At 43.4% G+C, this 24221-nt stretch overlaps 1 protein-coding gene across 1 annotated transcript in view; it reads right to left on the bottom strand.

The window, feature by feature from the left end:
• The window catches only part of LOC115122341 (excitatory amino acid transporter 5-like), a gene marked incomplete at its 5' end in the record, with an annotated part of 49679 nt that overhangs the window by 15644 nt on the left and 9814 nt on the right, over positions 1–24221 (bottom strand). Inside the window, 5 exons of the mRNA XM_065015342.1 lie at positions 451–645; positions 11751–11984; positions 12297–12396; positions 12763–12997; positions 13151–13193. Coding sequence (XP_064871414.1) covers positions 451–645; positions 11751–11984; positions 12297–12396; positions 12763–12997; positions 13151–13193 — 807 coding nt within the window. The remainder of the gene's footprint in view (positions 1–450; positions 646–11750; positions 11985–12296; positions 12397–12762; positions 12998–13150; positions 13194–24221) is intronic.

Below are 24221 nucleotides of genomic sequence, written 5' to 3'. Positions count from 1 at the left end.
TGTAAACTGAGATTTTTGGATATAAATATGCACATTATCGAACAAAACCTACATGTATTGTGTAACATGATGTCCTATGAGTGTCATCTGATGCTGATCATCAAAGGTTAGTGATTCATTTTATCTATATTTCTGCTTTTTGTGACTCCTATCTTTGGCTGGAAAATGGCCTTGTGTGTTTTTGTGACTTGACTCTGACCTAACATAATCATATGTTGTGCTTTAGCTGTAAAGCATTTTTTAAATCGGACACGATGGGTAGATTAAAAATATGTTTATCTTTCATTTGCTGTATTGGACTTGTTAATGTGTGAAAGTTACATGTTTCTAAAAAATATTTTGGAATTTCGCGCACTGCCTTTTCAGCTGAATGTTGTCGCCCTAGAAAGGCTAAAAGGGTTCTGTAAAAGATAGCCTATACTATAAAAGCTGTCCATTTCTCTCTGTTACCTGATGGTAATGATCTGTCCAAAGTCCAGCTCGTAGTTATTGACCTGGGCGATGAAGATGGCAGCCACGGCCTCGTAGAGCGCCGTCCCGTCCATGTTGATGGTGGCACCCACGGGGAGCACGAAGCGGATAATGCGTCGGTCGATGTGGTTGTTCTCCAGGAGGCACTTGAAGGTGATAGGCAGCGTTGCAGAGCTGGGGAGAAATAGAGAGACAGAGGAGGACAACATTAGAGCTAAGGAGAGATGGAGGAAGACAACACTGAGTTGAAGGTGGTAGAGCTATAGAGAGATATAGGAAGACATCATAGAGCTAAAGATGAGGGCAGTGTGGCAGAGCTGTGGAGAGATATAGGAAGACATCATAGAGCTAAAGGTGATGGCAGTGTGGCAGAGCTGTGGAGAGATATAGGAAGACATCATTGAGCTAAAGATGAGGGCAGTGTGTCAGAGCTGTAGAGAGATATAGGAAGACATCATAGAGCTAAAGATGATGGCAGTGTGGCAGAGCTGTAGAGAGATAAAGGAAGACATCATAGAGCTAAAGATGAGGGCAGTGTGGCAGAGCTGTGGAGAGATAAAGGAAGACATCATAGAGCTAAAGATGAGGGCTGTGTGGCAGAGCTGTGGAGAGATATAGGAAGACATCATAGAGCTAAAGATGAGGGCAGTGTGGCAGAGCTGTGGAGAGATAAAGGAAGACATCATAGAGCTAAAGATGAGGGCAGTGTGGCAGAGCTGTGGAGAGATATAGGAAGACATCATAGAGCTAAAGATGAGGGCAGTGTGTCAGAGCTGTGGAGAGATATAGGAAGACATCATTGAGCTAAAGATGAGGGCAGTGTGTCAGAGCTGTGGAGAGATATAGGAAGACATCATAGAGCTAAAGATGAGGGCAGTGTGTCAGAGCTGTGGAGAGATATAGGAAGACATCATAGAGCTAAAGATGAGGGCAGTGTGGCAGAGCTGTAGAGAGATAAAGGAAGACATCATAGAGCTAAAGATGAGGGCAGTGTGGCAGATCTGTGGAGAGATAAAGGAAGACATCATAGAGCTAAAGATGAGGGCAGTGTGGCAGATCTGTGGAGAGATATAGGAAGACATCATAGAGCTAAAGATGAGGGCAGTGTGGCAGATCTGTGGAGAGATAAAGGAAGACATCATAGAGCTAAAGATGAGGGCAGTGTGGCAGATCTGTGGAGAGATATAGGAAGACATCATAGAGCTAAAGATGATGGCAGTGTGGCAGATCTATGGAGAGATATAGGAAGACATCATAGAGCTAAAGATGAGGGCAGTGGCAGAGCTGTGGAGAGATAAAGGAAGACATCATAGAGCTAAAGATGAGGGCAGTGTGGCAGATCTGTGGAGAGATAAAGGAAGACATCATAGAGCTAAAGATGAGGGCAGTGTGGCAGATCTGTGGAGAGATATAGGAAGACATCATAGAGCTAACGATGATGGCAGTGTGGCAGATCTGTGGAGAGATATAGGAAGACATCATAGAGCTAAAGATGAGGGCAGTGGCAGAGCTGTGGAGAGATAAAGGAAGACATCATAGAGCTAAAGATGAGGGCAGTGTGGCAGATCTGTGGAGAGATATAGGAAGACATCATAGAGCTAAAGATGAGGGCAGTGTGGCAGATCTGTGGAGAGATATAGGAAGACATCATAGAGCTAAAGATGAGGGCAGTGTGGCAGATCTGTGGAGAGATATAGGAAGACATCATAGAGCTAAAGATGAGGGCAGTGTGGCAGATCTGTGGAGAGATATAGGAAGACATCATAGAGCTAAAGATGAGGGCAGTGTGGCAGAGCTGTAGAGAGATATAGGAAGACATCATAGAGCTAAAGATGAGGGCAGTGTGGCAGATCTGTGGAGAGATAAAGGAAGACATCATAGAGCTAAAGATGAGGGCAGTGTGGCAGATCTGTGGAGAGATATAGGAAGACATCATAGAGCTAAAGATGATGGCAGTGTGGCAGATCTGTGGAGAGATATAGGAAGACATCATAGAGCTAAAGATGAGGGCAGTGGCAGAGCTGTGGAGAGATAAAGGAAGACATCATAGAGCTAAAGATGAGGGCAGTGTGGCAGATCTGTGGAGAGATATAGGAAGACATCATAGAGCTAAAGATGAGGGCAGTGTGGCATATCTGTGGAGAGATATAGGAAGACATCATAGAGCTAAAGATGAGGGCAGTGTGGCAGATCTGTGGAGATATAGGAAGACATCATAGAGCTAAAGATGAGGGCAGTGTGGCAGATCTGTGGAGAGATATAGGAAGACATCATAGAGCTAAAGATGAGGGCAGTGTGGCAGAGCTGTAGAGAGATAAAGGAAGACATCATAGAGCTAAAGATGAGGGCAGTGTGGCAGATCTGTGGAGAGATATAGGAAGACATCATAGAGCTAAAGATGAGGGCAGTGTGGCAGATCTGTGGAGAGATATAGGAAGACATCATAGAGCTAAAGATGAGGGCAGTGGCAGAGCTGTGGAGAGATATAGGAAGACATCATAGAGCTAAAGATGATGGCAGTGTGGCAGAGCTGTGGAGAGATAAAGGAAGACATCATAGAGCTAAAGATGAGGGCAGTGGCAGAGCTGTGGAGAGATATAGGAAGACATCATAGAGCTAAAGATGAGGGCAGTGGCAGAGCTGTGGAGAGATATAGGAAGACATCATAGAGCTAAAGATGATGGCAGTGTGGCAGAGCTGTGGAGAGATATAGGAAGACATCATAGAGCTAAAGATGAGGGCAGTGTGGCAGAGCTGTGGAGAGATAAAGGAAGACATCATAGAGCTAAAGATGAGGGCAGTGTGGCAGATCTGTGGAGAGATATAGGAAGACATCATAAAGCTAAAGATGAGGGCAGTGTGGCAGAGCTGTGGAGAGATATAGGAAGACATCATAGAGCTAAAGATGAGGGCAGTGTGGCAGAGCTGTGGAGAGATATAGGAAGACATCATAGAGCTAAAGATGAGGGCAGTGTGGCAGAGCTGTTGAGAGATATAGGAAGACATCATAGAGCTAAAGATGAGGGCAGTGTGGCAGATCTGTGGAGAGATATAGGAAGACATCATAGAGCTAAAGATGAGGGCAGTGTGGCAGAGCTGTAGAGAGATAAAGGAAGACATCATAGAGCTAAAGATGAGGGCAGTGTGGCAGATCTGTGGAGAGATATAGGAAGACATCATAGAGCTAAAGATGAGGGCAGTGTGGCAGATCTGTGGAGAGATATAGGAAGACATCATAGAGCTAAAGATGAGGGCAGTGGCAGAGCTGTGGAGAGATATAGGAAGACATCATAGAGCTAAAGATGATGGCAGTGTGGCAGAGCTGTGGAGAGATAAAGGAAGACATCATAGAGCTAAAGATGAGGGCAGTGGCAGAGCTGTGGAGAGATATAGGAAGACATCATAGAGCTAAAGATGAGGGCAGTGGCAGAGCTGTGGAGAGATATAGGAAGACATCATAGAGCTAAAGATGATGGCAGTGTGGCAGAGCTGTGGAGAGATATAGGAAGACATCATAGAGCTAAAGATGAGGGCAGTGTGGCAGAGCTGTGGAGAGATAAAGGAAGACATCATAGAGCTAAAGATGAGGGCAGTGTGGCAGATCTGTGGAGAGATATAGGAAGACATCATAAAGCTAAAGATGAGGGCAGTGTGGCAGAGCTGTGGAGAGATATAGGAAGACATCATAGAGCTAAAGATGAGGGCAGTGTGGCAGAGCTGTGGAGAGATATAGGAAGACATCATAGAGCTAAAGATGAGGGCAGTGTGGCAGAGCTGTTGAGAGATATAGGAAGACATCATAGAGCTAAAGATGAGGGCAGTGTGGCAGAGCTGTAGAGAGATATAGGAAGACATCATAGAGCTAAAGATGAGGGCAGTGTGGCAGAGCTGTGGAGAGATATAGGAAGACATCATAGAGCTAAAGATGAGGGCAGTGTGGCAGAGCTGTGGAGAGATAAAGGAAGACATCATAGAGCTAAAGATGAGGGCAGTGTGGCAGATCTGTGGAGAGATAGAGGAAGACATCATAGAGCTAAAGATGAGGGCAGTGTGGCAGAGCTGTGGAGAGATATAGGAAGACATCATTGAGCTAAAGATGAGGGCAGTGTGGCAGAGCTGTAGAGAGATAAAGGAAGACATCATAGAGCTAAAGATGAGGGCAGTGTGGCAGAGCTGTGGAGAGATATAGGAAGACATCATAGAGCTAAAGATGAAGGCAGTGTGGCAGAGCTGTTGAGAGATATAGGAAGACATCATAGAGCTAAAGATGAGGGCAGTGTGGCAGATCTGTGGAGAGATATAGGAAGACATCATAGAGCTAAAGATGAGGGCAGTGTGGCAGAGCTGTGGAGAGATATAGGAAGACATCATTGAGCTAAAGATGAGGGCAGTGTGGCAGAGCTGTAGAGAGATAAAGGAAGACATCATAGAGCTAAAGATGAGGGCAGTGTGGCAGAGCTGTGGAGAGATATAGGAAGACATCATAGAGCTAAAGATGAATGCAGTGTGGCAGAGCTGTTGAGAGATATAGGAAGACATCATAGAGCTAAAGATGAGGGCAGTGTGGCAGATCTGTGGAGAGATATAGGAAGACATCATAGAGCTAAAGATGAGGGAAGTGTGGCAGATCTGTGGAGAGCTGGAGGAGGATGACACATCAAAGGTAAACAGGAAATTAAGTCATAAGGCAGGTTATTTGTGCATTTTATTGCCATACGACATAACCACCAGTTCTTTTTATTTCAATATATAAAGAGATGTGTACTTCATTATGTTAAAAGAGCTTAGAAGAGCAAACAATTACTATGAACCTTTATTCTGCTTTGGGGAGAACAGATGGTGCATTTACAGCAGCTGTTACGTTTCATGATTAACTCCAAAATAACCCCCTTATGAAACTTAGGAAACATGCAGAATTACTTCTCCATAAATGTCCAGTCTCAGAGCAAGTTGAGATGTAATGTTTGTTTCTTCTTTGGATGTCTGTCTGCTCAACCTGTCAGTGGACACACATGAAGGTTACACACGCACTCACAAAACACACACACACACACACACACACACACACACACACACACACACACACACACACACACACACACACACACACACACACACACACACACACACACACACACACACACACACACACACACACACACACACACACACACACACACACACACACACACACAGTCTTCCGCAGCTAACCTTAATTGGGGCGGCAGGGTAGCCTAGTGGTTAGAGCGTTGGACTAGTATCCAGAAGGTTGCAAGTTCAAACCCACAAGCTGACAAGGTACAAATCTGTTGTTCTGCCCCTGAACAGGCAGTTAACCCACTGTTCCTAGGCTGTCATTGAAAATAAGAATTTGTTCTTAACTGACTTGCCTAGTTAAATAATAAATAACCCTAACCTTGGCGAACAGCCCACACCTACAGTTGAAGTCAGACGTTTACATACACTTGGATTGGAGTAATGAAAACTATTTTTTCAACCACTCCAAATTTCTTGTTAACAAACTAAACTAAATTTCACTTATATAATTCACTGTATCACAATTCCAGTGGGTCAGAAGTTTACATACTCTCAGTTGACTGTGCCTTTAAACAGCTTGGAAAATTCCAGAAAATTATGTCATGGCTTTAGAAGCTTCTGATAGGCTAATTGACATCAATTAGGTACCTCATTTACAACTGCGACCTGGCCAAGATAAAGCAAAACAGTGCGACAAAAACAACAACACAGAGTTGCACATGGGTTAAACAAATGTACAGTCAATAATACCAGAACAACAGCAAAGGACCTTGAAGATGAAGATGCTAGAGGAAACAGGTACAAAAGTATCTACATTCACAATAAAAACAAGTCCAATATCGACAAAACCTGAAAGGCCGCTCAGCAAGGATGAAGCCACTGCTCCAAAACCGCCATAAAAAAAGCCAGACTATGGTTTGCAACTGCACATGGGGACAAAGATCGTACTTTTTGGAGAAATGTCCTCTGGTCTGATGAAACAAAAATAGAACTGTTTGGCCATAATGACCATTGTTATATTTGGAGGAAAAGGGGGATGCTTGCAAGCCGAAGAACACCATCCCAGCCGTGAAGCACAGGGGTGACAGCATTAAGTTGTGGGGGTGCTTTGCTGCAGGAGGGACTAGTACACTTCACAAAATAGATGGCATCATGAGGGGGGAAAATGATGTGGATATTTTGAAGCAACATCTCAAGACTTAAAGCTTGGTCCCAAATGGGTCTTCCAAAGTTGTGACAAAATGGCTCAAGGACAACAAAGTCAAGGTATTGGAGAGGCCATCACAAAGCCCTGACTTCAATGCTATAGAAAATTTGTGCGCAGATCTGAAAAAGCGTGTGCGAGCAAGGAAGCCTACAAACCTGACTCAGTTACACCAGCTCTGTCAGGAGGAATGGGCCAAATTCACCCAATTTTATTGTGGGAAGATTGTGGAAGGCTACCTGAAATGTTTAACCCAAGTTAAACAATTTAAAGTCAATGCTACCAAATACTATTTGAGTGTATGTTAACTTCTGACCCACTGGGAATGTGATGAATGAAATAAAAGCTCAAATGAATATTTCTCTCTACTATTATTCTGACATTTCACGTACTTAAAATAAAGTGGTGATCCTAACTGACCTAAAACAGGGATTTTGTACTGGGATTAAATGTCAGGAATTGTGAAAAACTGAGTTTAAATGATTCTGGGTCCGTATCCCTATCCCCCCATCCTATCCCTGCCCTCCACCTTCATACCTTTCCCAGACCCTCTGTTCCTATCCCTCCAACAGATACAGAACCTCAGATTATACCCCTCATCAGCACCTTGTCAGACATTAACAGAATCCTTCATTCCAGACTTAAAGCCCCATTCACCCAAACACAATATACATTTCCACCACTCCAGGAATTCAGACCAATATCAGCATTCTGCAGAAAACCCAACCTAAGGGATCTCTTAGTCTATGCAAAATGTTCCAATAAACCCAGTCCTACACTACCTATTGAACAACAGTACTATAGACAACTCCCACTCATTCAAAATCCACATGTAAAAACCTCCAGTCCTATCCCACAAGTCATGACCATTCAGAGCACTAACATTGTCCATGCCATAACATGCACATTATGCCACAAGATTTATATAGAAATAACCAGTCACACAGTCTTGACATGCCTCAAACAGCACCTCTACACAATTGAAAAAAACAAACATATTACAAACACACCTGGTAAAACACTTTCAAAACCACCCTACAACCTCCCTCCGCATCACCAGTCTGGAGATGAAAGCCTCCTGGACCATAAGCCATAGAAGAGCAGCTGTATCCAGTTGGATAGCAAAACTTAAGACCTTGGCTCCACTTGTTATGAATGGTAAAGAGCATTGACTGTGGGAGTTAGTGAGGGCCTAATTAAGAGAGCCAGAGGGGCCACCGACACGAGGAGGAAGTTCAATTAAAAATAATGTATTTATTTGCTCTCTGCCTTTCATGTTCTCTCACCCTCTCCAGACCGGTCGGATGTACAATATAGAAACAGGGCAGAAAGTTGAAATAGGCCAGTGCAACCCATGGTTTGATACCAGCATAAACAGAAACCTTCTTAAACCTAACCCTAACCTTAACCCTCGGCAGGTAGCCTAGTGGTTAGAGTGTTGGACTAGTAACCCGAACGGTTGCAAAATTGAATCCCTGAGCTGAGAAGGTAAAAATCTGTTGTTCTGCCCCTGAACAAGGCAGTTAACCCACTGTTCTTAGGCCATCATTGAAAGTAAGAATGTGTTCTTAACTGACTTGCCTAGTAAAATAAAGGTAAAAAAACTAACCCACTATCCCTAAACCCCCTAGAAATAGCATTTGACCTTGTGTGGACCAACAAAATGTCCCCAATTGGTCAAGTCTTTGTTGGTTTACTATTCTTGTGGGGAATTCTGGTCCCCACAAGTACATTTAAACACACACACACACACACAGCTCCCGTTTCCTCCAACACTCACCTCTCACCTCCCTTCTACCTCTCCTTAATAAAGAGATACTCTTTTTTTTGACACCACACTCCAAAAAGCAAGTCCTGCTGGCTCTAGTTTAGTGACTGCATAACTTCTTCTTTTTATAATAAACATTAATGTGTTGAAAATTCCAGATTGTTTGCATAGTCAACTTACACACAGATCTGACACACACACCTACCATACCAGACATGCCACCATGGGGTCTTTTCACAGTCCCCAGGTCCAGAACAAATTCAAGAAAGCATGCAGGACTATATAGAGCCATTATTACATGAAACTCCCTTCCATCTCATATTGCTCAAATGAACAGCAAACCTGGTTTCAAAAAGCAGATAAAGCAACACCTCACGGCACAACACCTCTCCCCTATTTGACCTAGATAGTTTTTGTGTATGTATTGATATGTAGGCTATGTGTGCTGTTTTTAAATGTCCTTGAGCTGTTCTTGTCTATTAATGTTCTGTATTATGTCATGTTTCATGTTTCATCCTAATAAAATACCAAATACCTCCTTTCACCCCCCTCTTCTCCCCTCCTTCCTCTTCCATCCATCCTCTCACCCCCTTCCTCTCACTTCCGTTCTCTCACCTCCCTCTCCCCTCCCCCTCCCCTTCTCTCAAATCTCACCTCCCTCCTCTCTCCTCCCTCCTCCCCCTCCTCTCACCCACACCCTCTCCCTCTCCCCCCTTCCCACATCTCACCTCCCTCCTCTCACGTCCCTCTTCTCTCCCTCCCTCCTCTCACCTCCGACTTCCCTCTTCTCTCCTCCCTCCTCCCTCTTCTCTCCTCCCTCCTCCATATTCTCTCCTCCCTCCTCTCATCCCTCCTTTCACCTCCCTCTTCTCTCCTCCCTCCTCCATATTCTCTCCTCCCTCCTCTCATCCCTCCTTTCACCTCCCTCCTCTCCCCTCCCTCATCTTCCTCCTCACCCCCTCCTCCCTCCTCTCACCTCCCTCCTATCTTCTCCCTGCTCTCTCCTTCCCCCCTCCCAGTCTGACAAGTGTTTTAACTCTGGAGACATACAATGTGTGGCATCTGAAATATCTGGGATGGTGTGTGTGTGTGGTATGTGTGTAATTAATTACATGAATAGGATCTTAACCTTGGAGTTAAACACATTATAGCCTCTAGCCTATTCATGAATGCTCCAAGGCGTTTTACTTCATTGTCATGTTTTACCATGCTTTGATTAGCAGGCTCTTTATTTTTAAAGAAGGGCATATTTGAAGGCTGTTGCTAAGTTATCATAATGTGCCTATGAAATGTTAACACTGCAATGGGTACTGTACTTGACTGTTGTTCTGGTTTGGCGCCTTTCTTACATCAAACACACTACAGGAACCCACCCCCTTTGTGACATAAAAGGAAGCTCTAGTATATACACTGGGAGAAAAAAAGGGTGATTCAACTTACAATTGTAAGGCAACCAGCTGGAATAGGATTGTGAGTTTGCTCAACATTTGGGACTATATAGCTGAACAAACATACATTCTCAAGTTGAATGTTAGGTTGAGTGAACATACACCGAGTGTACAAAACATTAAGGACACCTTCCTAATATTGAGTTGCACCCCCCTCTTTTGCCCTAAGAATAGCCTCAATTAGTCGGGGCATGGACTCTACAAGGTGTCGAAAGCGTTCCACAGGGATGCTTTGCCCATGTTGACTCCAATGCTTCCCACAGTTGTGTCAAGTTGGTTGGATGTCCTTTGGGTGGTGGACCATTCTTGATACACACGGGAAACTATTGAGCGTGAAAACCCCAGCAGCTTTGCAGTTCTCGACACAAACCGGTGCACCTGACACCTACTACCATACCCTGTTCAAAGAGGGCTCCCGAGTGGCGCAGCGGTCTAAGGTACTGCATCTCAGTGCAAGAGGCGTCACTAATCCAGGCTCTATCCCATCCAGCCGTGATTGGGAGTCCCATAGGGACTAGGGGTAGACCGTCATTGTAAATAAGAACTTGTTCTTAACTGACTTACCTAGTTATATAAAAACATAAAAAGGCACTTAAATCTTTTATCTTGCCCATTCACCCTCTAAATGGCATACATACACAATCCACGTCTCAATTGTCTCAAGGCTGAATAATCCTTCTTGAACTTGTGTCCTCCCCTTCTTCTACACTGATTGAAGTGGATTTAACAAGTGACATCAATAAGGGATCATAGCTTTCACCTGGTCAGTTCACCCTAACAAAGGGGGCTGAAGTTCCTGGTTTACATGCCACATCAAGCCTGCAAGTCACAAAGTGATGTGTAATTCCTATTGAGTGAGGATATCCAACTTTTTAATCACGCGCAAACTGCATTGAGAATGATTGCCGGGGTAGGGGAGATCACTTATTGAGACTACCTAAATGAAATAAACTGGAACAGTCATATCAGTAATGGGTGCAATAAGTCCAATAACTAACAGTTTGTATTCATTTAGAAAAATGCTTATTATTTATGTTTGTGTAGCGTAAGATTAATCAACCAATCAATGTACATGCAAAAACACAGGTATTAAAACAAACCATTCTGAAAATCAACCTGGTACAGAGCATGCCTGGAAATATGGTAATGATGGCCATGGTTTTCAGTGGTTTTGAGCAAACGGGGATTTGTCATTTTACTTAACATGCTTCTTCAAATTCAACTCACTTCGAGCAGAGTTTGTTGAGTAAACAAACTAACATATATTAAGCTAAAATTATTGTATTTTTGAAGTCCACTCAACTCACAAAATAACACAGATTAAGCAATTAGTTAAGTTGGCTTTTTTACACCGCACATGCCCTGAGTCTGATGTCAATGTGTTGCTTAGCAGTACCACTTTCTCCTACTCACACCAAGACTAGAACCCAGGACCTCTGCCTCCCAAACACACACAATGACCATCCTGAAACAGTCTTAGCCAGTCCCACCACCAAAAAGCTGGAGACATTTCAGGCTGAGGAGTGAGGTTATAGATGCCCATCTGTTACATGTTCATGAGGAGGCGGTTTCCCCAGCAATGTGCCTTACCTGGAGGATGTTGCCAGGGCGATGAGAAGCGCCTGCAGGATTCCCCAGATGTAGACAAGGGTTAGGGTAAGGGCTAAGGTTAGGTCTAGGATCAGAGTTAGGTTAGTTGTTGTTATTTAACTGGATGAGGTTTCCAGGGCGGTGAGCAGGGCCTGCAGGATTCCACTGATGCACATGATGGGTTAAGGGTCAAGGCTAGTGTTAATGTTCGGGTCAGAGTTGTTGTTTATACCTAGAGGATGTTGCCAGGGCGATGAGCAGGGCCTGCAGGATGCCCCTGATGTAGACGATGGGGCTCTTCTTGGTGATGAAGAAGTACATGGCCGGGAGGATGAAGAGCCCATGGAGGATCAGACCAAAGACCACCGTGACAGCGTAGAAACCCAGCTTCTTACCCATGGCCGACGGATCACTCATCTCCAGGATCTTACCGGCCACCAGGAACACGATGCCGAATGGGAAGTACCTAGTCAGGAAAGGAGGAGCAGGGTCAGAGGTCATACACCCAGCCATACAGAATTTGTAACAAGGATCCTGGACACTATTCCGTGGACACTATTCCATATTTACTGCACTCATTTTGACAGTAGCGCACTACGTAGAGAAATAGGTTGCCATTTCAGATGCTGTCTGTGATGAATGCAGGTAGAAATGTCTGTGATGTCTCCACATTTATGTGTTACGGTTAGGACTTGGAGTTTTGCCTGATAAGGATCACTTCATACGGTCTGGAAAAACTCCATGTCTTAGTTGCTGTATAGTGTAGTCAAATCTTTACCAGATGACGATAGCAACAATCTTCAGGACAGCCTCGTTCAGGCTCTGGCAGAAGTTGACCAAGGCGCTGCCGTTAGGCCCCATCCTGCCCAGCATTATACCTGTCAAAATAAACAGCATGTCAGTGATGCAGGACAGGACGCTGCTCACATAGTACATATCACTAGACATCAACTGAGAAAAGTGCTCATTTCTGCCGACAGTGATTTAGGCCTTGCTTGACATCTGAACTTGGTCAAATACAAAAACAACAATGTAATGTAAGCAAAAGATTTCAGGAAATGTCACAAATAATAGTTGGTAGGAGCATGGCGCTTATAATGCCAGGGTTGTGGGTTTGATTCCCAAGGTGGCCCAGTATGGATGAAGAACAAAGCATGAAAATCTATGCACTCCCTAAGTTGCTCTGCATAAGAGTGTCTGCTAAATGAATGAAATGTAAAATAATGTGTGTGTTTATTTATTACCCATAGTGGCTGAGAAGATGACGATTCCAAGGACGTTCATTCCGTCACTGGTTCCCGGTAATGTTTTGAAGTATACGTCTGGGGGAGGAGTCAGGTCCAAGGAGAAGTTCTGGAGCTCTGTTCCGTTGTCGTCCTGGATACCGTATATGAGTGCTCGCCTTGTGGTGGACTCTGATAGGCTCTGACTCACTGTGGCCTTCGGCGTTTTCATAATGGGAACACTTCTCGTCCGGTACTGTTCATATGAAGTAGAGCAGAGAACAGGGACGATTAAAGATTATTCCTGGTTTGCTTCCTTAATTAGACGACAGAGAAAGAAACTTGAACTCAATAGAGACACACAGAGCATGAAGTCCTACAGGAAAGCGTATGATTTAAAGTGGCTCACCTGTTGAAATGTGGCTTGAACTAAGTTAGCTGGAAACATGTTGCTGGAAGGGAAAGAGAACAAAAATATACAGTACCAGTCAAAAGTTTGGACACACCTTCTCATTCAAGGGTTTTTCTTTATTTATATGACTATTTAGAGAAATCAAATGTTACTGGTCACATACACATATTTAGAAGACGTTATTGCGGGTGTAGCGAAATGCGTGTGTTCCTAGCTCCAACAGTGCAGTAGTATCTAACAATTCACAACAATACACACAAATCTAAAAGTAAAAGAAAGGAATGAGGAAATATATAAATATTAGATAGTGTCTTTGACTAAAATACAGTAGAATAGAATACAGTATAAATATATACAGTGGGGCAAAAAAGTATTTAGTCAGCCACCAATTGTGCAAGTTCTCCCACTTAAAAATATGAGAGAGGCCTGTAAGTTTCATCATAGGTACACTTCAACTATGACAGACAAAATTAGAAAAAAAAAATCCAGAAAATCATATTGTAGGTTTTTTTATGAATTTATTAGCAAATTATGGTTAAAAATAAGTATTTGGTCACCTACAAACAAGCAAGATTTCTGGCTCTGGCACTGCATGTGATGATTGAAGCAGTATGCAAACATTATTTGTACATTACTAAAGTGACTAGTGTTCCATTATTAAAGTGGCTAGTGATTCCAAGTCTATGTACATAGGGCAGCAGCATCTAAGGTGCAGGGTTGCGTAACCGGGTGGAAGCTGGTTAGTGATGGCAATTTAACAGTCTGATGGCCTTTATATAGAAGCTGTTTTTCATTCTCATCTTCGATGCACCTGTACTGACCTCGCCTTCTGGATGATAACGATTGCACCGTCTGTGGATCTATTGAATCCATGAAACAACACATATGGAATCATTTTATAACCAAGAAAGTGTTAAACAAATTAAAATGTATTTTTATTTGAGATTCTTCAAAGCAGCCACCCTTTGCCTTGACAATAGATTTGCACACTCTTGGCATTCTCTCAAGCAGCTTCACCTGGAATGCTTTTCCAACAGTCTTGAAGGAGTTCCCACATATGCTGAGCACTTGTTGGTGGTTTTTCCTTCGTTCTGCGGTCCAAGTTATCCCAAACCATCTCAATTGGGTTGAGTTCGGGTGATTGTGGAGGCCAGGTCATCTGATGCAGCACTCCATCACTCTAATTCTTGATCAAATAACCCTTTCACAGGCTGAAGGTGTGTTTGGGTCATTGTCCTGTTGAAAAACAAATGACAGTCCAACTAAGCGCAAACCGGATGGGATGGCGTATTGCTTCAGAATGCTGTTGTAGCAATGCTGGTTAAGTGTTTCCTGAATTCTAAATAAATCACAGATAGTGTCACCAGAAAAACACCCCCCAAACCATCACACCTCCTCCTTCATGCTTCACGATGGGAACCACACATGCGAAGATCATCTGTTCACCTACTCTGCGTCTCACAAATCCACGGCTGTTGGAACTGAAAATCTAAAATTTGGACTCATCAGACCAAAGGACAGATTTCCACCGGTCTAATGTCCATTGCTCGTGCGTCTTGGCCCAAGCAAGTCTCTTCTTCTTATTGGTGTCCTTTAGGAGGTTTTGCAGCAATTTGACCATGAAGGCCTGATTCACACAATCTCCTCTGAACAGTTGATGTTGAGATGTGTCTGTTACTTGAACTCTGTGAAGCATTTATTTGGGCAGCAATTTCTGAGGCTGGTAGTTCTAATGAACTTATCCTCTGCCTCTGGGTCTTCCTTTCCTGTGGCGGTCCTCATGAGAGCCAGTTTAATCATAGTGCTTGATAGTTTTTGCGACTGCACTTGAAGAAACTGTCAAAGTTCTTACAATTTTCCGCATTGACTGACCTTCATGTCTTAAAGTAATGATGTAATTTCTCTTTGCTTATTTGAGCTGTTCTTCCAATAATATGGACTTGGTATTTTACCAAATAGGGCAATCTTCTGTATACCACACATACCTTGTCACAACACAAATTGTTGGCTCAGAAAAGCCCACAAATGAACTTTTAACAAGGCACACCTGTTAATTGAAATGCATTCCAGGTGACTACCTCGTGAAGCTGGTTGAGAGAATGCCAAGAGTGTGCAAAGCTGCAATCAAGGCAAAGGGTGGCTACTTTGAAGAATCTCAAATATAAAATATATTTACATTTGTTTAACACTTTCTTGGTTACTACATCATTCCATATGTGTTATTTCATAGTTTTGATGTCTTCATTATCATTCTACAATGTAGAAAATAGTGAAAATAAAGAAAAACCCTTGAATGAGTAGGCGTGTCCAAACTTTTGACTGGTACTGTATACATATAAAAATATACAAAAAACCTTATTAAGTCATTTTATTTTATCTGTTCAATGTCAATCGTAAAACTACATGATATTGCACAATTATTTTTGTAAAGGTTTATATAGTCCATACATGTGTGAAGAAGCTTCCCCAAGTTGTAACAAACGGACCCGTTCGTAGCTGGATTCTTCACTGGATTCTTCATGACGTTACCTCTTTGGGTGTGTCATGACGTTGGGTGTGTCATGATGTTGCCTCCTTTCCTCCTTCAACTAGGCTGCTGTGGCCAGAGAGACGTCGTAAATTCCTGAGGATCTCCTCATGGACACACAGTATAGAGAGAGTACATTTTCATAGAGAACAAAGGAATTCCTTCCACCTCACAGAACTTGAGGTACGAACAAATTTCATGTTCCGGAGAAAGTATAAAAGATCGGTGAAGAATCCAGCTACGAACTGGTCCGTTTGTTACAACTTGGGGAAGCTCATGGGAGACGGTGTGGCCACATTACCTTAACGCTGTTTATATAATAGCCTCAGATACGAGGTTTACATCTAATTGTTGTATAAGATGAATGAGTGAGTATGATACTGTTTACACAATTTTACAACGTGATTTTGGACTGTTTAATGAAGGAAAACTCAAAAAGGGAATTGGAGTTAACTAAATCAGAGGACCGCCCCTGAGCCCAGTTAGGGTCAGGCGTCCTGGGACAGCCCTTTTCTGAAATTCCAAATAAAACCCAACTTTGAGAAATGATCATCAGACCATGTTTTTCTCCATTAGGAGGGGACAAAGGTTGTAGACCATTGCTGAATCTTTTAACCATACCACGTGTTTAAACTCTTAGACTATCAATACCGACAGAATAAGAACAAGTCTTTGATATTATTTACTAGTCTGCAGTTAGGAATTCGGTATCATTGAACGTGAAGAACGACAACCGCCGATTCTATAACAAAACGAATGAATGTCACTCTGAACTATCCCCTCTAACCAAGACAGAGAGAGAGAGAGAGAGAGAGAGAGAGAGAGAGAGAGAGGATGAAACTCTCCAACAGAAACAAACTTTTCACCAGCAATCAAGACGACACACTGAGCATAAATATATATATTTATTGCAATTGTTCCCGAATGAGTGAGCGTTCATGTGCAAAGGATTAGCATTTCAATTGTTATAATTATCAAATCTGTAGTGACTTCTCAGTCAACCCCCACTTCCCCTTTTGTCTAACAAGCCGCCATGCCGGTTTAGCCCACTAGGGCACATTCTCCTATCATTTCTTGTAACCACATTTACCCTGTTTGATTGTTTGTTTATGCATTTCTGTGAATTACTTAGTTAGTAATAAATAAATTATTTAGGACAATTGATGTATGGATGACTCATAGTGAAGACTGGGTTAGTGCAGATAACCAACAATTTACGATGTTTGGAATGAGACTAACGTGAGGTAAAGTAAATAATTAATTAATTTGATGACTAATTGATCAGATAAAATATCTGAAAAGTGATAACCTTGTAATCTGAATATTTTCCTTGGTGCCCAGACTTCCTAGTTAATTACAGTTACATGATTAATCAGTCTAATCGCGTAATACTAATTACAGAGAATCTTTGATAAAAACTATGTCTTCAATTTAATGTTAGGAAAGACACGGCACATTAAAACCTCATGCACTTTTCACAGAAGCCAGCATTTGCTGTGTGAAAAACAGCCATAAGAATTGTCATACAATTAAATGACATGAACTTCAGGAACTGTTTTATTTGTGATTATCTACAGCACAGGCATTAGTTAAAAAAACAAATGGGAAAGGGTTAACATGCAACACATGTACTGTAGTTTCTTCTGAGTGGGAGAAATAGGCCTTCATCTTCTGTACAGCTCCTGCTCTGTTGTGTTGGATGAACAAAAAGCCTACGGTATAACCTTGTGGTTATATAAATGTTTCTTTCAAAATACAATGTACTGCATTGTGAAAGTAACCTCTTAAGAAGGTTTTCAGATAATATTTTGTTATCCCATTGAAAGTCAGGATGTTCAGTTAAAAATGGTTGACCCTTTGAACTATTGTAAAGAACATTTAGCTTTCCTCAGCTTTTGTTGTTGTGACTGTCTTAACAATGACGTTTTCATTGAAATAGTTGAAGTGGTCGAACTGATAACATTAAAACATACCATTATTTGATTATGTTGACATAAAATAGTATCTTACCTACAAACTATCTTAACTTTTTGTAAACTACCCACCGGCCAAAACCTGGTTAAATCCACGTAATTTCAAGTAAAAAAATGACATGCGATGATGTTGAATCAACGTGGAAAACTCATTGGATTTGCAAAAAATTATTAACATAAGGGAATTTAGTATTTTAAGTTCAATGACATGGTGACATTTTTTGTTGATTTCATATTGAATTCATGTTAGTTGATAACTCAACCAAATGTAAATTAAAACTAGACGTTGAAATGACGTCTGTTCCCGTTGTGTAAGTAATTCTAACTTCTCACTGAGCAGGGCAACAGATCAACTTTCTGAAAACATCTCAAACAGAGACAGAGAGAGAATACACATATCACAATGAAATACCATTCAAATATTTGTCCATTTTCCTGTCAAAAGCCCAGAAGGACACAAAAATGGGACAGAGGCTCCAGGTGCTTTGGTGTGAATAGAATGTCCATGATTCATATTGTATCTTTCAGCTCCACTCATACGTGTGTGTGTGTGTGTGTGTGTGTGTGTGTGTGTGTGTGTGTGTGTGTGTGTGTGTGTGTGTGTGTGTGTGTGTGTGTGTGTGTGAGAGAGAGATAGAGAGTGTGCGTGCATGTCTGTGTGTGTGCGTGCGTGCATGTCTGTCTCTCTCTGTGTGTGTGTGTGTGTTGTGTGTGTGTGTGTGTGTGTCAAATCAAATCATCAAATCAAATTTTATTTGTCACATACACATGGTTAGCAGATGTTAATGCGAGTGTAGCGAAATGCTTGTGCTTCTAGTTCCGACAATGCAGTGATAACCAACAAGTAATCTAACTAACAATTCCAAAACTACTGTCTTATACACAGTGTAAGGGGATAAGGAATATGTACATAAGGATATATGAATGAGTGATGGTACAGAGCAGCATACAGTAGATGGTATCGAGTACAGTATATACATATGAGATGAGTATGTAGACAAAGTAAACAAAGTGGCATAGTTAAAGTGGCTAGTGACATAAGAATGCAGTCGATGATCTAGAGTACAGTATATACATATGCATATGAGATGAATAGTGTAGGGTAAGTAACATTATATAAGGTAGCATTGTTTAAAGTGGCTAGTGATATATTTACATCATTTCCCATCAATTCCCATTATTAAAGTGGCTGGAGTTGGGTCAGTGTCAATGACAGTGTGTTGGCAGCAGCCACTCAATGTTAGTGATTGCTGTTTAACAGTCTGATGGCCTTGAGATAGAAGCTGTTTTTCAGTCTCTCGGTCCCAGCTTTGATGCACCTGTACTGACCTCGCCTTCTGGATGATAGCGGGGTGAACAGGCAGTGGTTCGGGTGGTTGATGTCCTTGATGATCTTTATGGCCTTCCTGTAACATCGGGTGGTGTAGGTGTCCTGGAGGGCAGGTAGTTTGCCCCCGGTGATGCGTTGTGCAGACCTCACTACCCTCTGGAGAGCCTTACGGTTGAGGGCGGAGCAGTTGCCGTACCAGGCGGTGATACAGCCCGCCAGGATGCTCTCGATTGTGCATCTGTAGAAGTTTGTGAGTGCTTTTGGTGACAAGCCAAATTTCTTCAGCCTCCTGAGGTTGAAGAGGCGCTGCTGCGCCTTCTTCACGACGCTGTCAGTGTGAGTGGACCAATTCAGTTTGTCTGTGATGTGTATGCCGAGGAACTTAAAACTTGCTACCCTCTCCACTACTGATCCATCGATGTGGATAGGGGTGTTCCCTCTGCTGTTTCCTGAAGTCCACAATCATCTCCTTAGTTTTGTTGACGTTGAGTGTGAGGTTATTTTCCTGACACCACACTCCGAGGGCCCTCACCTCCTCCCTGTAGGCCGTCTCGTCGTTGTTGGTAATCAAGCCTACCACTGTTGTGTCGTCCGCAAACTTGATGATTGAGTTGGAGGCGTGCATGGCCACGCAGTCGTGGGTGAACAGGGAGTACAGGAGAGGGCTCAGAACGCACCCTTGTGGGGCCCCGTGTTGAGGATCAGCGGGGAGGAGATGTTGTTGCCTACCCTCACCACCTGTGGGCGGCCCGTCAGGAAGTCCAGTACCCAGTTGCACAGGGCGGGGTCGAGACCCAGGGTCTCGAGCTTGATGACGAGCTTGGAGGGTACTATGGTATTGAATGCCGAGCTGTAGTCGATGAACAGCATTCTCACATAGGTATTCCTCTTGTCCAGGTGGGTTAGGGCAGTGTGCAGTGTGGTTGAGATTGCATCGTCTGTGGACCTATTTGGGCGGTAAGCAAATTGGAGTGGGTCTAGGGTGTCAGGTAGGGTGGAGGTGATATGGTCCTTGACTAGTCTCTCAAAGCACTTCATGATGACGGAAGTGAGTGCTACGGGCGGTAGTCGTTTAGCTCAGTTACCTTAGCTTTCTTGGGAACAGGAACAATGGTGGCCCTCTTGAAGCATGTGGGAACAGCAGACTGGTATAGGGATTGATTGAATATGTCCGTAAACACACCGGCCAGCTGGTCTGCGCATGCTCTGAGGGCGCGGCTGGGGATGCCGTCTGGGCCTGCAGCCTTGCGAGGGTTAACACGTTTAAATGTCTTACTCACCTCGGCTGCAGTGAAGGAGAGACCGCATGTTTTCGTTGCAGGCCGTGTCAGTGGCACTGTATTGTCCTCAAAGCGGGCAAAAAGTGATTTAGTCTGCCTGGGAGCAAGACATCCTGGTCCGTGACTGGGCTGGGTTTCTTCTTGTAGTCCGTGATTGACTGTAGACCCTGCCACATGCCTCTTGTGTCTGAGCCATTGAATTGAGATTCCACTTTGTCTCTGTACTGACGCTTAGCTTGTTTAATAGCCTTGCGGAGGGAATAGCTGCATTGTTTATATTCGGACATATTACCAGACACCTTGCCCTGATTAAAAGCAGTGGTTCGCGCTTTCAGTTTCACGCGAATGCTGCCATCAATCCACGGTTTCTGGTTTGGGAATGTTTTTATCGTTGCTATGGGAACGACATCTTCGACGCACGTTCTAATGAACTCGCACACCGAATCAGCGTATTCGTCAATATTTCCATCTGACGCAATACGAAACATGTCCCAGTCCACGTGATGGAAGCAGTCTTGGAGTGTGGAGTCAGCTTGGTCTGACCAGCGTTGGACAGACCTCAGCGTGGGAGCCTCTTGTTTTAGTTTCTGCCTGTAGGCAGGGATCAGCAAAATGGAGTCGTGGTCAGCTTTTCCGAAAGTGGGGCGGGGCAGGGCCTTATATGCGTCGCGGAAGTTAGAGTAACAATGATCCAAGGTTTTACCACCCCTGGTTGCGCAATCGATATGCTGGTAAAATTTAGGGAGTCAGATTAGCTTTGTTAAAATCCCCAGCTACAATGAATGCAGCCTCCGGATAAATGGTTTCCAGTTTGCAAAGAGTTAAATAAAGTTCGTTCAGAGCCATCGATGTGTCTGCTTGGGGGGGGATATATACGGCTGTGATTATAATCGAGGAGAATTCTCTTGGAAGATAATGCGGTCTACATTTGATTGTGAGGAATTCTAAATCAGGTGAACAGAAGGATTTGAGTTCCTGTATGTTTCCTTCATCACACCATGTCTCGTTAGTCATGAGGCATACGCCCCCGCCACTCTTCTTACCAGAAAGATGTTTGTTTCTGTCGGCGCGATGCGTGGAGAAACCCGTTGGCTGCACCGCCTCGGATAGCGTCTTCCCAGTAAGCCATGTTTCTGTGAAGCAGAGAACGTTGCAGTCTCTGATGTCCCTCTGGAATGCTACTCTTGCTCGGATTTCGTCAACCTTGTTGTCAAGAGACTGGACATTGGCAAGAAGAATGCTGGGGAGTGGTGCGCGATGTGTCCTTTTTCGGAGTCTGACCAGAACACCGCCTCGTTTCCCTCTTTTTCGGAGTCGTTTCCTTGGGTCGCTGCATGCGATCCATTCCGTTGTCCTGTTTGTAAGGCAGAACACCGGATCCGCGTCGCGGAAAACATATTCTTGGTCGTACTGATGGTGAGTTGGCGCTGATCTTATATTCAGTAGTTCTTCTCGACTGTATGTAATGAAACCTAAGATGACCTGGGGTACTAATGTAAGAAATAACACGTAAAAAAACAAAAAACTGCATAGTTTCCTAGGAACGCGAAGCGAGGCGGCCATCTCAGTCGGCGCCGGAAGTGTGTGTGTGTGTGTGTGTGTGTGTGTGTGTGTGTGTATGTGTGTGTGTGTGTGTGTGTGTGTGTGTGTGTGTGTGTGTGTGTGTGTGTGTGTGTGTGTGTGTGTGTGTGTGTGTGTGTGTGTATGTGTGTGAGTGCAGGCAGTGCATCTGGAACCTCTTAGCCCTCTCAGCTCAAACACTAAAACACAAAGTGTACACTCTTTCTGCAGCTTCCATTCAGTCAGATGGAATGTTCAGACATGATGGCGCTCACATAAAGCACACATACAAAGGCAAACAATAGTAAACACAGGGGCTAAAGGAGGTCCATTTGAAAAGTCTACATCTTCCACGCCAGGATTCTGAAAGTGACAAATGTGAGGTGCCACTAACAGGGACATGTTATGAAAGTGAATCATTCCCATACTTCAAAGAGATGTTTACCATGACATGTAATGGCTCTATTCAGTGTTGGACAGACACCTTATGGGGTAAACATTAAGTGGACAGTACTGGACACTATGTGGACGCTATATGTGAACATTTCAGATGTAGGATCTTCATTTTATCACCTGTTGCAACACAACTTTGCTGAGAGTGCTGCAGCACCCCCTGAAAAATCGGAATAAAATAAATAAATATGTATTTACAATATATATATATATATAAAATTTCACAAAAGGTGTGCGTGCACTGGGCCTTTAATAGTATTGTATTAGCGGACCCATATAGCAGTCTGCAGCGCAGGGAAATACTATTCCCCCTTTGAAGAAATAAATAACAGCACCCCCACCCCCCAAAAAAAATACTTGAGGCAGCTATTTGCAGGACATTTCAAACTTGTAGTGTATTTGACGTTTAAAAAGGCTTCTGAAGTTTATCAATTCCACTTTGAAATGTGATTTTCTCTTATGAAATTATAATCGACATAATAATTCACATATCCTGTTACTTCAGGATTACATTACTGCTGTAGAAAAATGGCTCAATTTAAGATCCTATATCTGCAGGTCAACAACATCCCTGTCTTATGTTTCGGACGCAAAGGATTTTCTTCAGACACTGGACAAGGCACAAATCCCCGTCATTCGCATGAAGAAGAGACTGAGATATTGGGGATGTAGGTCGGGGTGCCTTGTAAGGATCCGGCGGCGAGTGGGTAATCCGCCTCTACCATCAGTCCTATTAGCCAACGTGCAATCATTGGATAATAAACTGGATGAGACTATCCTACCAACGGGACATTAAAAACTGTAATTTCTTATGTTTTACCGAGTTGTGGCTGAACGACGACATGGATAACATACAGCTGGCTGGGTTTCCATACATCGGCAAGATAGAACAGCTGCCTCAGTAAGACAATGGGGTGGCTGTGTGTTTGTAAATAACAGCTGGTGCATAAAATCTAATATTAAGGTTTTGCTTGCCTGAGGTAGAGTGATAAGCTGTAGACCACACTATGCTCATCCAGAGTCGGTGCTCCTAGTGGCCAGCGGCTTTAATGCAGGGAAACTTAAATCTGTTTTGCCTCATTTCTACCAGCATATTACATTTTACTAGACAAGTCAGTTAAGAACAAATTCTTATTTTCAATGACAGTGAACAGCCTGTTCAGGGGCAGAATGACAGATTTGTACATTGTCAGCTCGGGGGTTTGAACTTGCAACCTTCCGATTACTTGTCCAACGCTCTAACCACTAGGTTACCCACACAGATGGGTACAAAGCTCTCCCTCGCCCTCCACAAAGCTCTCCCTCGCCCTTCTAGCCGTGTCTGAGTCCTGGCTTAGGAAGGCCACCAAAAACCCTGAAACTTCCATCCCTAACTGTAACATTAGATAGAACTGCCAAAGGGTGCAGAGCTGCAATTTACTACAGAGATAGCCTGCAGAGATCTGTCTTACTATCCAGGTCTGTGCCCAAACAATTTGAGCTTCTACTTTTAAAAAATCCACCTTTCCAGAAACAAGTCTCTCACCGTTGCCGCTTGCAATTGACCACTTTCTGCCCCCAGCTGTGCCCTGGACACCATATGTGAATTGATTGCCCCCATCTATCTACAGAGCTCGTGCTGTTAGGTGACCTAAACTGGGACATGCTTAACACCCTGGCCCTCCTACAATCTAAGCTTGATGCCCTCAATCTCACACAAATTATCAATGAACCCACCAGGTACAACCAAAAATCCATAAACACAGGCACCCTCATAGATATCATCCTAACCAACCTGCCCTCCAAATACATCTCTGCTGTCTTCATCCAGGATCTCAGCAATAACTGCCTCATTGCTTGCGTCCGTAATGGGTCTGCGGTCAAACGACCACACCTCATCACTGTCAAACGCTCCCTAAAACACTTCAGTGAGCAGGCCATTCTAATTGACCTGGCCCGGGTATCC

Source organism: Oncorhynchus nerka, unplaced genomic scaffold (genome assembly GCF_034236695.1).
Source record: "Oncorhynchus nerka isolate Pitt River unplaced genomic scaffold, Oner_Uvic_2.0 unplaced_scaffold_1499, whole genome shotgun sequence".
Lineage (NCBI taxonomy): Eukaryota > Metazoa > Chordata > Actinopteri > Salmoniformes > Salmonidae > Oncorhynchus > Oncorhynchus nerka.
This window is presented reverse-complemented; position numbering and strand designations above follow the sequence as displayed.